The following is a 13072-nucleotide window of genomic DNA, read 5'->3' as shown; positions in this document are numbered from 1 at the left end:
AAAGACACTGAAAGACTTCACACTACCTGTAACCTCAGGCTAACCCTTTCCTAAGCCTCACATTTAACTCTGGGATAAGACAGGTTTGACACTCTGACTGGGGGTTACAACCGCAGAGAAGAAAGGTAAGCACTGCCTTTTACATGCCAGAGAGGTAGTGTTAAGACATAGTTTGAGGCATTGGATCAGTAGGGTCACGGACGGTTCAGCTCCGTACTGAATGACAAGTGAAAGCCTGGGGTTTAAACGAAACTGAGATGTTCTGTTTGTTAACCCTGTTGGGTTGAAATCCAGGGTTAAAGTTAAGATGTTGCCCAATTCAATTATGGAAAGCTCTTACTTTACTGATGTGTTACCGAAACACTTTAAAGTCCTCAAACCAATGAATATTCAGTGAACCCTCGAGCAACCTTGTTCACAGCTGACATTTTGACACAGGTGTTACTAATTACATTAACGAGGGCCCTTTACTATTCAAGTGTGTTTCATACTAGAACTTCAAAATCGATGCAGCTAATTGCAAGAGGCGTCGTTCATTTTTATGATTTATACCTGTGCTTTGTTCTGCTTTGACAAAATCTTTGTCTGCTTTTAAAAAATGACCATTGAAGGCTTTACTACATTAACACAGCTGCAGCCTGTGCCATGTGCTCTAATGGTCTGCTCCTCCAACTCATTTTATGTTCGCACAATTTGTAGCACACTAAACAGGAAACACCAGTGTACTGCACTGCTGCTGTCTTTTAAAATGATGAACATATGCTATTAACCTCTGCCACCTGAAGAAGAATCAAGTTAGAACAAGTAACACAGCTGTTGTGCTATTTCAACCAGAAACCAGATATGCTTTTTACAAACCCAAAGACCACCTAATGACTGTCCTGTGAAATCCAACTTCATGCCCCCACAATATAATCTGAAGTGTGAAGGCTGGTTGAGGCGGCAGCTATTGTTAATGACGGATTTGTTTGTTTGGATCAGATTATACCCTTTAGACTCTAAATTATAAACCAGTGCTCTAAAACTCAAATTGAATCAGAGTCTGTGAAAAATACAAGTGATAAAAGGAAACATTTATATTTAGAATGGAACATTTACTTCTGCTCCTCGAGCTCCTGAAGCTCTGCAATCTGCTCTCTTTTATTTATAAGAATTTAAATATTTCCAACCCCAAGCGCTAACTTCTGTCAGAAACATGCAGAGCTTGCAGTACAACAGTCATTAACCCCGAAAACAAGAAAAAGACCTCAGTAGTAAAAAAGAGAAGTCCCCAGTGGACAGTAAACCTTAAAGGTAGGGTAGGTAAGAATGGAGAAACCAGCTCGAGTGCGCTAGAATTTGAAAGTACGCAGCCGAAAAAAATCTGCCCCTTCCTTCAGACTTCCTTACAGAGCCCCTCCTCCAACACACACGAACGCGCACATGACCAATGAGGGCACGAGATAAGTTTGTGCACAGATGGAAGGCTGACAGGCAGGTAGGCCGTCCAGTTATTTTAGCCGGGCCGGCTCAGATGATTGGTCGTACTTTTTACAGTACCACGGCTTCCACAGATGACATTTTTTTATGTATTTATTGTCAAAGCATTTCATATATTCATTGCTATCGGGATGTTAAGAGCATTCCATGGAATATAACAAAAAGTGTTTCTGAAGTGAATTGCCTACCCTACCTTTAAAGACGGATATAGCAGTAGACAGAAAGAGAGTATATCTGATCGTTTTCACATACTGAAACAAAATAGACTCAGAAGTGATAAGAAGAGAGGCACATTATGCAGATTAAAATACGCAAGATACGCCTCAGAGAGCCAAGAGATGGACGACAGAGAGAAAGAAGCAAGGACGCAGACTAAATTAGTTTGTGAGAAGATAAAGTGGGGAGCGGGGCAGGAGAGAGGACTAGGAATGAAGTCGCCTGGTTGTGTGAAGCGATCTGTAGTATACACCGAGGGAAGATGAGAAACAGGAAAAGAGAAACTGCGGTAGGCAGAGGTGAGATTAGTTTTGGCTGTGATGAAGCTGATATGCATGTTACAGGGAGAAATGTAATCCAGCGGATAGGGAGGTAAACAGATCACACACAGAGCAAATTGGCTTGAGGTGGTTAAGATGATGTCAGGAGTGTGAAGAAGAATATGCATTTAAAAAAAGGTGTGGAAGGCTGGAAAGTTTAAAGCAGAAAAGAATGAGAGAAATGATCAACTGAGAAGGAGAGGGGAAAAACATTTAGTCTGTTGAGATGAGATTGAGGCATTGGCTGTGAGAATGAATCAGTTTGGTTAAGGGAAGATAGAGACAATGCAGAGAGAGCAAGCCAGAGAGAATGAAGTGAGGAGAGAATTAGTTGGGATGAAAGAGTAAGGTTGGTGATGAATACAGAGGAAGAGGAGAACACATTGTGTTTGGCAAGATAAGGAGAGAAGAATAAAGAAGAACCAACATTTAAAACTGGAATCTATCTGACAAACAGATCTGTAAAAGTGTCCGTGGTGCACAGTGTCGAAGTCTGTGATAAAGCAGAAACTATGTTCAGCTTTCGTAACATATGCCCAATGGCAGAACTGAACCATGAAGTCAGAGCTAATTATTTAGCTAATCCAAGCTCATTATGTGCTCAGCAATTTACAACTCCCACATGTATAGCCAAGAATTGATTGATATTTTGGGGCTTTAGACTAAGGACTTTCACTACAATATTAATTTAAATTAGTTTGATTTATTAAACTATGTATTTGTTTTCAGGCAAGTTGTCCAAAAGACTTAAGTGTAAACAAAAGTAATTTAGGAATGAAGGACTTCTCATAGAGAGAATGTAATCAGCCCGTAGAATGAATCACAACACACAGCAGCAATGTGTGGAGAATGGAGTCATTTCAAGAAAAGAAAGAAAGTCTAATGAAAACTCAATTAATTTGGGAATGATAAGAAACAATGTGAGGATTTAGACATTCAGAGAGGACAAATGTCAGAGACAAGCTGCTGGGTGATAAGCGGCAGGACTCGAGGAAAATAGAGTGAGTTCATAAAAGGTGGATTAAAGATCACATTTCAAACCGTGAAAAGCCGAACGGTATGTTCTGTGAAGATAATCGAATGTATAAGGGGGGGGGGGGGGGGGGGGGGGGGGGGGGGGGGGGGGGGGGGAGATGGAGTTAGACGAAGGAAGGCATTTTAAAAGAAAGTTTGAGGAGGAGAGAGATGAGTTTTGTTGGTAAATAAAACCAGGCGAGAGTAGGGGAGAGCAGGGGGAGACAGATGGGATGGATTCAGTGACATTCATTTCAGAGGTCATTAATCGAAAGAGTGTGTGCCAGTGATTGTGCCCGAATGAGTCCTAATTAGTTGAGAAAATGGTAACAGGGAATTGTGTGTGTGTGTGTGTGTGTGTGTGTGTGTGTGTGTGTGTGTGTGTGTGTGCGCGCGTGTGTGTGTGTAAGTAAAAGAGAGGTAGAGTAAATTACTTGGGGGAAATTAAAATATCGTGAAGCGTTGGCTGGGAATGTGTGTGTGCGAGAGAGGAAGCACGCATGCAAGGATAATAAATGACTTTCTGGAGAGTGAAGTAAAAAAGAAAAAACAGCAAGTGGTACAAAAAGCCAGAGCAATGAGACCGCTTAGTTTGGAGAAGGAAGTCTGGTGGTGGAAATATAGACATTTAAATACATCATAGACATGATTTGGAGATGTGCATGCTATATGAACGAATTCACTGCAGGGGACGTTATTTGCTGAATTGAGATGGATACATGCATTAAGCAGTGTGAGAGAGGAGACTAAATGAGTTTTTGTGAGTTGCAGAGCATGATGGGAGGGAGAGGGTGTGGGGGTGGGGGGGGTCTGTACCTCAGGCCCCTCTGCGGTGTTTGTGGGAGATGTGCATGTCAAGTGCTGTGCCTGTAATTACAGCAACTAAGGTACAATATGTTTTTGGAGCAGTTATAAGTGCATTTTAGATTATTTGTGTAATAGAGTGTGTTCAGAGTTTTCTTACATGACTACTTACATTTGTGTTCTTGTGAATCCATAACATACTTCAACCATGCAAACTTTATAATTAAATGTTTGCATTTCTAGTCCCACATTTGTTGAGATGTATATGCAAAGGTAACACCTGTTTTCAGTTGAGCATTGAACAAGAATAATTGGAAATGTCCAGGTTTTGGAAGAAAATGACAATGGTTCATTTTTGCATATGAAAATGATACAAAATTAGAAAGAGAAGCGTACGTAAGACTAGGGACAAAAAAAGTGAAATAAAATGCTGCAGGTTGAATACAGAGGAGAGCTAAAGAGAATCTAAATGTGGGAGGTATCTACACAGTATCTACAATCTTTTGAAACGGGCCAAAAAAACAGGCAAAAAAGGATTGCGAGCAAAAGTCAAGGCAGATAAAAAGTGGAAATGGGGGAAAAAACATCAAGAAATGATTTGAAGGGAGCAGAAGGGAAAGCTGCAACAGATTGGGAATAGGGTGGGGGCTTTGAGGCAGATGGAGGCTGGAAGGGAAATACAGCAAGATTAAAAAAGAAACTTTTTACTTCCTGACACCAAATTACTTTGGGAGCGATTTTAGTGTCAAAGAAGGAATTTCCAATGTCAGAATATAATCCTAAAGTTGGTGCAATGTTGGTGAAGGGGATTAGGAGACAGAAGAAAAGCAACAGAAGGGGAAGTGACTGAGACAATGAGTTATTGAGAGATTGAAATAAATGACAGATAATACTAAAGATGAATAATTAAGATGAGGTTTAAAGTTTGCTCTAAACAGAAAATAAGCGATTGATAAGTATAAAAGGGATTGCGTTGGGAGGAGAATGACAAACAGGGAGGCACTGTCAAGCAAATAATGAGAACAAATCAAGTATGCCTGAAGTAAGAAGAGAGCAGCAGAAGTGAAAGAAGCTTTCAGGTATCCTTTGTTCAGAAACATCCAAAGACGTTATACACTATCAAATCAATGACCTATAACTCCAAATCATTGGAGGCACTTTTTTCTTGTTGCGTTGCAAAAAGAAAAAAGTGAGCATCAAATAACGGCAGCGAGCTTTACAGAGGGAAGAGGAGAGGAAGGAGAGGAGGCAACTGAGAGACTACACGCCTCTAGGGATGTACCATGTGTTGGGGTGGGTGGTTGGGCGGAGCAAACTAAGATGCCGGGGGGTGGTTGAAGAATAGTGGCTTTGATGAATAAAACATCGGCGTGAATGAAGGGGTGGTGTGAATGCATTAAGCAGGCGGAGAGGAGGAAGAAAAGAAAACATGAAATGGCAAGATATGGGAAGAGAGGAAGGGGAAAGGAAGCATTGAGAGATTATTTTATAGTTTTTTGTTTGGTGGGTTGCCTGTTATGTTTTGAAGTCTTTGTGGATGTGTGTGGTGGAGATAATACCTAAATACCCTATTACATATAAAAGCATTCTACATTTGACTGACAACAGAAGTGTTACAAACAAAATACTTTTGTTATCCAAAATGGTTCTCTTACAACTGGTATACACCACTGAACGTGTTACTGATGCATTAACCTGTAAGCAACATTTCAATATTGTAGCTGGTTGAAATGAAGATACCTTTGAGGACTCCTGCTTACAGGGCAAATATATTCAACATAAATTAGGCTAATAGGAAAATAATAACGCTTTTTGGTTATTACGAAAGTCATAAACAACAATTTTGCAATCAATTATTCAATTAAGTTATTTATCAAACAGAATTATAATATATTTAATGGTTCCAGCCTCTCAAATTTGGGGTTTTACAGATCTGGAATTTCAAAGTGCCATCTTTCTGTCGGACACACTGTTTCTCTAGTATTCGCTTGCCCTTGGTGCCCATGTGAGTCTGCATGCTGAGCAGAATGAGGATGTCCTGAACACACTTAAGGTGACTCTCTGTCCTGCTATATGTGTGTGTTTCCTTTGCCTAGAGATATTTGTAAGAGCCTCTGTGAAGTGGACGCCTTCGCACTGTCTGGGCAAAAGACATGAGAGCATTTTGTTGAGTCAGTGTGAGATCATGTCTGCTCTGCTTTACTGTCTCTCATTATTCTGTGTGTGTGTTCTGCAGTCTTTATGTGTTTTTGTGTTTCTGTCCATTTTCCCTCTTCAATATATTTCATGCCAGCCTGCCAACCTCTGTGCAACTGGGCATCCATAATTAACCCAGCATTTGATTTTGTAGGTGTGTGTGTGTGTTTAACTCTCACCACACGCATAATTCACGAGTGTTAATGTCTATTTATTTATTTTAATATTAATGAGGAGGGTCTGTCTGGATGCATGGATGCAACAGACAAAGACAGGGAGTGTGTGTGTGTGTGTGTGTGTGTGTGTGTGTGTGTGTGTGTGTGTGTGTGTGTGTGTGTGTGTGTGTGTGTGTGTGTGTGTTTCTCTATTTAATTGGTTCCCTGTTGTGTGTACTTACATAGAGGTATACGTTTAATGTGAGAGGGGAGAGAAGATGAGAAAAAGCTTAACAAGGACAGACAGATGTGATCATTCTAATGTCCTTGGGCTATTGTTTGCTGAGCTGGGTGTTTGACCGGGTGTCTCTCTGTGTGTGTGTGTGTGTGTGTTGTGTGTGTGTGTGTGTGTGTGTGTGTGTGTGTGTGTGTGTGTGTGTGTGTGTGTGTGTGTGTGTGTGTGTGTGTGTGTGTGTGTGTGTGTGTGTGTGTGTGTGTGTGTGTGTGTGTGTGTGTGTGTGTGTGTGTGTCCTCAGGGTGATGTATTGGTGTGAGGGAGTATGTTTGTCAGGCAGTAACTGGCAGATATCGGCTGCCCGGTGGCACGAGGAGCGACGTGGCGTGGCGAAATAAAGTGATGTACCGTAGGTCAAACTGGGATCAATTCCCAGCTGAGTGGATTGCATGGCTCCCGTTTCCCCCAGTGAGTCCTTCCCAGACAGCTGAGGGAGCAACGTCCCGCCGCCAACAGTTAATTCATTTTGGATAGTGTCGTTTGGGTTAATTAAAAAAATATAAAAATGTTTTGCAAGTACAACCCAATTGGGCGGAGGTTCACATACAGTACCTGGGCATTACACCCAAGTCAAGTCAATGTGTGGGAAACACTGGGTGAAGCATTGAGAAGGAGAAAAAAGAGAATTAATGGAGAAAGATAAAACATGGGGGAAAAATCATAACAGACGTTGAATAGAAAGATAGTTGAATATTGTTCTGTTGTTGTGTGCCATTACTAGGGCCAACCAATCTTATGTTCTGATATTCTCTACATTTTGCCCAAAATGTCGAGCAGAATCCTGAGTAAAATAATACCCTACTTTGCTCGCTATCTTCAAAGTTGAGCATGTTCAATTTTGGCAGTTTTGATCCCTGACATAGAGGAGGATAGACTGATGTAATTCAAGCATGTTAAACCTTCTGATTCTCTCCAACAATCTCACTGTGGGGTTCAGTCTGTGTTGTATGTGTCACACAAAGTCAGCATCAGTGTGTGTGTGTGTGTGTGTGTGTGTGTGTGTGTGTGTGTGTGTGTGTGTGTGTGTGTGTGTGTGTGTGTGTGTGTGTGTGTGTGTGTGTGTGTGTGTGTGTGTGTGTGTGTGTGTGTGTGTGTGTGTGTGTGTGTGTGTGTGTGTGTGTGTGTGTGTGTGTGTGTGTGTGTGTGTGTGTGTCAGAGATTGTCTGTGTGTCCATGTCTTGTGTATGTCAGATACTGTTTGTGTCCAAACGATCATGAGGAAAGCTGAAGGCTTCTGTTGACTTACAACAGCAGCACTGTTCGTCATCTGTGTGTCTGGTTGCTCATGATTGTGTGTGTGTGTGTGCGTTTTTGTGTGAGGCTGTGAGGACCCTGCCAGTGGGCATTTTGGCATTTAAAAGCAGCACAAACAGTGCCAACAGAGACGGCTACATGATAAAACCCGACAGCCTTGAGGGCAGGGGGAAATGATGTGTGTGTGCGTGTGTGTGTGAGAAACAGAAATAAAATGAAAACAAGCGTAATATTAGAGAGGTTGAAGGTGTGATCATCTTTGTTTGAAAACCATTACATCTTTTATTAATGAGAATGCATTTTGGTTTGTTTACCTGATATTTTGTGTGGTTGTGTTTTGTGTGTGTCTGTGTGTGTGCGCGTGCTGTAGGCAGGTTGTTAAATGAATCCTTGAGGAGGCATGTGTCTGAAGGCTAGTTATAAACCATGTCTGCTGTGTTTATATGGAGTGCACTGGGTGTGTGTGTTTTTGTGCAGATGCTTAATGTCAGACAATGTGTGTGTCCAAATATGCTCAAGGAAAAGTGAAAAACAAATACTCCTACACACCTTTGTATGTGGGTGATTGTGTATATGTGTGTATCCGTGTTTGTGTGGGTTGTGTGGGTGTTTTTGCCTCTCGAGACACTTCAGACTGGCGCTTGTTTGACTGGCAGCCAAATCAGTGTTTATTCTTCTTTGTGTTGTTTTTTTCACACACTAAAGCAACAGATTTGCAGATTGCAGGAAAATACTTTTTGCCCCCTTTCTGCTGCAGACATACACTTTAAAATACAGTACACTGAGTATTTGTCCAGCTGTTTTTTGGTATAACTTCTATTCTTTGTTCATTTAAAGGATTGTAAGGTTGATCGTCTACAACAGTTGCTCTGACTCCTGCTCCTCAGGAATCAGCTCCCTGCTGTTTCCACAGTTTAATCAAGTCATTTACATTTAAAGCGTCTGCTGAGTGCAGCTCACTGCCTGAAATCATAGACTGTATATATAAAGCCTGAAATACAACCAGCAGCGATCTCTTAAGCCGTTCGCATGGAAAAACCAACCACAGCTTCATAGATTGGGGCAATTTCAAGTATCTTTCTTCAAAACCTACAGAAGGCTTTAATGCTGTGTGTATTCAAGGTCCTGTCAATAGCAATAACGGTGATTGCATTTCTGAATGTATGACCATTTTAAAATAGCTTCAAAATCAACGTATCTACTGTTTGTGTGTAGATAAGTATGCCCTGCCTTCAGGGTCTTTCAGGGTGTAACTCTGTTGTTATATTCATTTAGCAGCAATTTCATTCAACCGTATCCAGCTAAATGAACTAACAATCTCAAAGCTACCTTAACTTACAGTACAGTAACAGTTTGCAGTTATCACAGGGTGTCCGCGGGGTCTTAAAAAGTATTAAAAGTTGATAAATCAATTTAGCGAAAATTAAGGCTATTAAAAAGTATTAAACGGCATTTTCCAAGGTATTACATTTTGTAGATTGTTTTCAATAAGTATATAAATTGTCCAAAGAGGTTGTATTCTAAAGTGTGCCTTAATGTAATCATTGCGTAGGTGTGTAGTGTGATTCTGTGTAGTTTATTTATGGCATCCCGTTGGATTTGACGTCATCTGAACAGGACATCGTGCGCTCACTGCTTGATAGCGCGCGAAGGTCCGTTTACGCCGGTTGGTAAACAACATCGTTATGGGGAAATGCAAGTTTGCGTCCAAATGGTTGGAAGATAAGGAGGAAGGACAATCACAACTGTATATAGTCAATGTGAGGTAAAGTGTCGCCAATGTAACCGGTTAAAACTGAAAGTGGCGATGCGGTCTTAAAATGTATGGAAAGGGTCTTAAAAGGTATTACATTTGACTTGAGGATTCCTGCATATACCCTGTATCAGACTCAGTCAGATCGTACTCTGTTGGTCCAACAGGACGTGTAGAGCTATACTAAGTTCAAGTTATTCCTTCCTTCCATTCTTCCATCCTAATGATATTAATAATAGTCCTCACAATATTTTAGGTCAACGATGATTAAAATGTAGCATGTACGCCTTAGGGTCTGAACTTACATTGGAAGTAAAGCTCTGTTTACTCTGGTCTGTTTGCCCTGGTTTGATTGGTTACACAGCATGTGTTTGTTGTGAAGGACATGCCAGTGAGTGCAGTGGGGTCAGAGCTTATGATAATACATTTCCTGCAGTCTCAGTTGAAAAAAAGCTCAAAAATGGCAAAAAGATACTGAAGAGAAAATCTGCCCTTAAACAAAAACAAGTTATCATTTTATTTTGATACACTAAAAGATGCTTGAATAAAATAAAAATAATTTAGATCAATATCATTTGTGAATTCTTTGATAATAAATGGATAAGACTTCTCCCACTGACTTTCATTTTGTGATAGTGTTTTTGCAACTCCCAGGGAGGTTGAACGGAGGTATAAGTCATGAATTTATAATAAAAATGCTTTATCTTTTACCCCCAGGTGACCGGTGTGAGTTTGACCGGCGGCAGGGCAGGTGTGTTCCGGGTTTGTGTCGTAATGGAGGGACGTGTCGGGAGCTTTCGGGCGGAGGTTTCCGCTGCGAGTGTCCTGCCGGAGGCTACGAGCGTCCGTACTGCACCGTCACCGCCCGCTCCTTCCCTCCCAAGTCCTTCGCCATGTTCCGGGGCCTCAGACAGAGATTCCACCTGTCCATCTCCTTAACGTGAGTAGATTAGACGTTTGATCTTTTCTCAGTCTTGTCATATTTTTGACATTTTTGTTTGGATTTTGCTACCTTCCTTCTTTTCCATCAGCCTCCATCTCTCCTCGTGCAGTTGCACTCAGATAGAGATCCATAACCACTCCTTTTGATTCTCATTTCTCTTCCTCTTTCGGAGTCTCTCTACCCTCTTTGCTTTAATCTATTTATTTCATCTCAAAGATCGATCCTATTATTCATGGTTTCCCTCTCCTCTCCAGTTAGATGTGCGGTTTTCTCCTCTCTCTCCCCTTTCATCCGTCAATGTACTGCTTTCAGTAACATCTCCTCTGCTCTCTTACTTTCCACTCTCTCTTCTTATCTTACATCTTATCACCCCTGCATGCTCCGGTTTCAGACCTCTCTGTTCCAGCAAAGGCTCCAAAGTCAAATGCTGTGTTTCTTGTGACCCGATGCTATCTCTATGAAGGGGTCAAAACTCTCAAGAAAGTTATCTCGCACTTACAAAAAACACGACAACAAAACTAATTTGAGTTGCAGTACATTTTTTTCAATTTTGTTGCTGGAAACCAGGCTCGTAGTTAGCCTTTTCTTTTAAGATAAAAACATTTCAGCTGAAGTTTTATCACAAGAATATGAACAATTAAGTGCAACCTGTAGAGACGTGAGTGAGATCAGTTCTACCTGCATGTCTTTAAGCTTTGCCAGGTTCATTACCTAGCCCCAGCTTGCTTTCTTTGACTGCAGATGAAACAATATGTCTCTGCAGAAGTCAGTGATCGCCTCCTTCCTGACGGCCAAGTCTTTGTCTTTCCCACTGCTGCTCATTCACCTCTTGAAATGCGATTGGTCGTCCAAGGGATATCTAAAGTGTTCCTTAAGAGTGGACTTATGGGATGGTTGCCATGGGTGATGTCGTCTTATGATAGTTGCTAAGGTGACGTTGCCCATGTGGTTGTTGCTAGGCATGTGTGGCCACCATGGAGTGGTTGCTATGAGACTTTTTGTTCATAGTATTCTGGCCAAATTAATTTGTGTGCATTGCTGGTGCGTGAAGCCATGACATAGGATCTGTTTCATTGATTTGTGACCACCAGTCTGGCAGTGATTGTAAGTCAAGGATTCAAGTGCGATGTGGCTGGTTCGTTGTTGAAGAGAAGCTTACTTTGTGAGAATTTAAGAGGCGTTTCTCCCCTTGGAGTAATGGTGGCAGCTTTGTTAAAACTCCCAAACTGTGGGAAAAGTGAGCAGCTACAACTACTGTACCATCAGGGTGTCTTTTTAAAAGGATGTTGTGTTCTACTTCAGCCCTGCCCTGCCCTATTGTAGCAGTTTCAGTGTGTTGCTCTACTAAGTAAGTGAGATGGATTCATAAAGCTTTTTCCACAGACAAATTACACAAAGTGCTTGACAAGGGCACTGTTCAAATTATAGGAAGAAAATCATAGATATAACTACCTGAGCACACAACACAAAGTGAAAAATACTACATTTTATACAATTTACATTAACATTTATCCAACAGGTATGTCTTCAGCTACCTTCTTAAAGAATTGACAGAATCAGCGGTGATTGGCTGAGGGCTGAGCATTTCTAAAGCTTTCATGAGACAGACAGTTAAGCTGTTGATCTTAATCTAATTTTTTCTGGGTATAGTTTATACTATTTTGTCCGATCTAAACTGTACAGTAGATGCACTGACTGGGAGTCTTCTTCCCCTCACGTCAGTGTTTAATTTAGTCTCCTGTCTGCTGCTGGCTAAACTCCTTGGCCTGGATTCCACATCAGGGCCAAACAGGACTCACTCATTATTCATGTCACACACTTTCTCCCCCAGCAGTTTATTTCTCCACTGTAAAGAAATATCCTTTTTTCATCTTTCACCCAAAAGCAGCTTGAGACGTTCAGTAGCGGTAACTCTGCCTCAGATTTTATCGAACGTTACCGATATGTCCTAATGAATGCAAATCGTGTGTAGGAGGGTGCTGCAACTACTGTATGTTTCAAGTTGTCAGTAGCTGCTCAGCTGAGAGAATTGAAGAAATACACATTTGAATGCATGTCTGATAAGCCTTAATGCACGTTATTGCTTTACTGAATCCATGCACAGTCTCCATTTACTCTGCAAAGCTCATGTTACACTTCTTTTCCCATCTTTTTCTAATGGCTTGAAGAGATGACATCTTCGTACAACTAGATAGGATGCCACAATGCTGTTGGAGCTACAGCAGAGCATGTAAAGAGGACACATGTTAGCTATTAAATAACCCAGGGTTTATTTTAGACAATGACGAGATTCTCAGATATCAGGCGTATACAAGTGTGATAGAAGTATTGATGAAGTGCTCTTCTCCACACTGCTGTGTTGCAGTGATGCAGATATTGTTACTCTCACATTGATCTCTGGTAGATGTTAAAGCCAAGGATGGAAAATAGAGATACTAACAATAAAGATTTTTCCCAAAGGACTTCAGTTTATGCCATAAGTTCATATAGGAAGACATTTATTTTCAGAACATTTTAAGACTGGATGAATATTTTTTTGCAGTGGGTATTATGGAAACATGTTGCAACTAGATGAAGGCATCTTTTTGCAGTGTGAGTCTCCCTGCATCTTGTTGCCAGGAGGGAAGATGTGTCATCTGTGCT

The 13072-nt window shown here is 41.1% G+C and overlaps 1 protein-coding gene across 2 annotated transcripts in view; it reads left to right on the top strand.

Moving 5' to 3' along the window:
• The window catches only part of celsr3 (cadherin, EGF LAG seven-pass G-type receptor 3), a 104173-nt gene that overhangs the window by 30870 nt on the left and 60231 nt on the right, over window positions 1–13072 (top strand). For both annotated transcript variants that reach the window (XM_034145037.1, XM_034145038.1), the window contains exon 4: window positions 10204–10426. In XM_034145037.1, the coding sequence (XP_034000928.1) occupies window positions 10204–10426 (223 nt within the window). The remainder of the gene's footprint in view (window positions 1–10203; window positions 10427–13072) is intronic.

This window comes from Trematomus bernacchii, unplaced genomic scaffold (genome assembly GCF_902827165.1).
Source record: "Trematomus bernacchii unplaced genomic scaffold, fTreBer1.1, whole genome shotgun sequence".
Lineage (NCBI taxonomy): Eukaryota > Metazoa > Chordata > Actinopteri > Perciformes > Nototheniidae > Trematomus > Trematomus bernacchii.
This window is presented reverse-complemented; position numbering and strand designations above follow the sequence as displayed.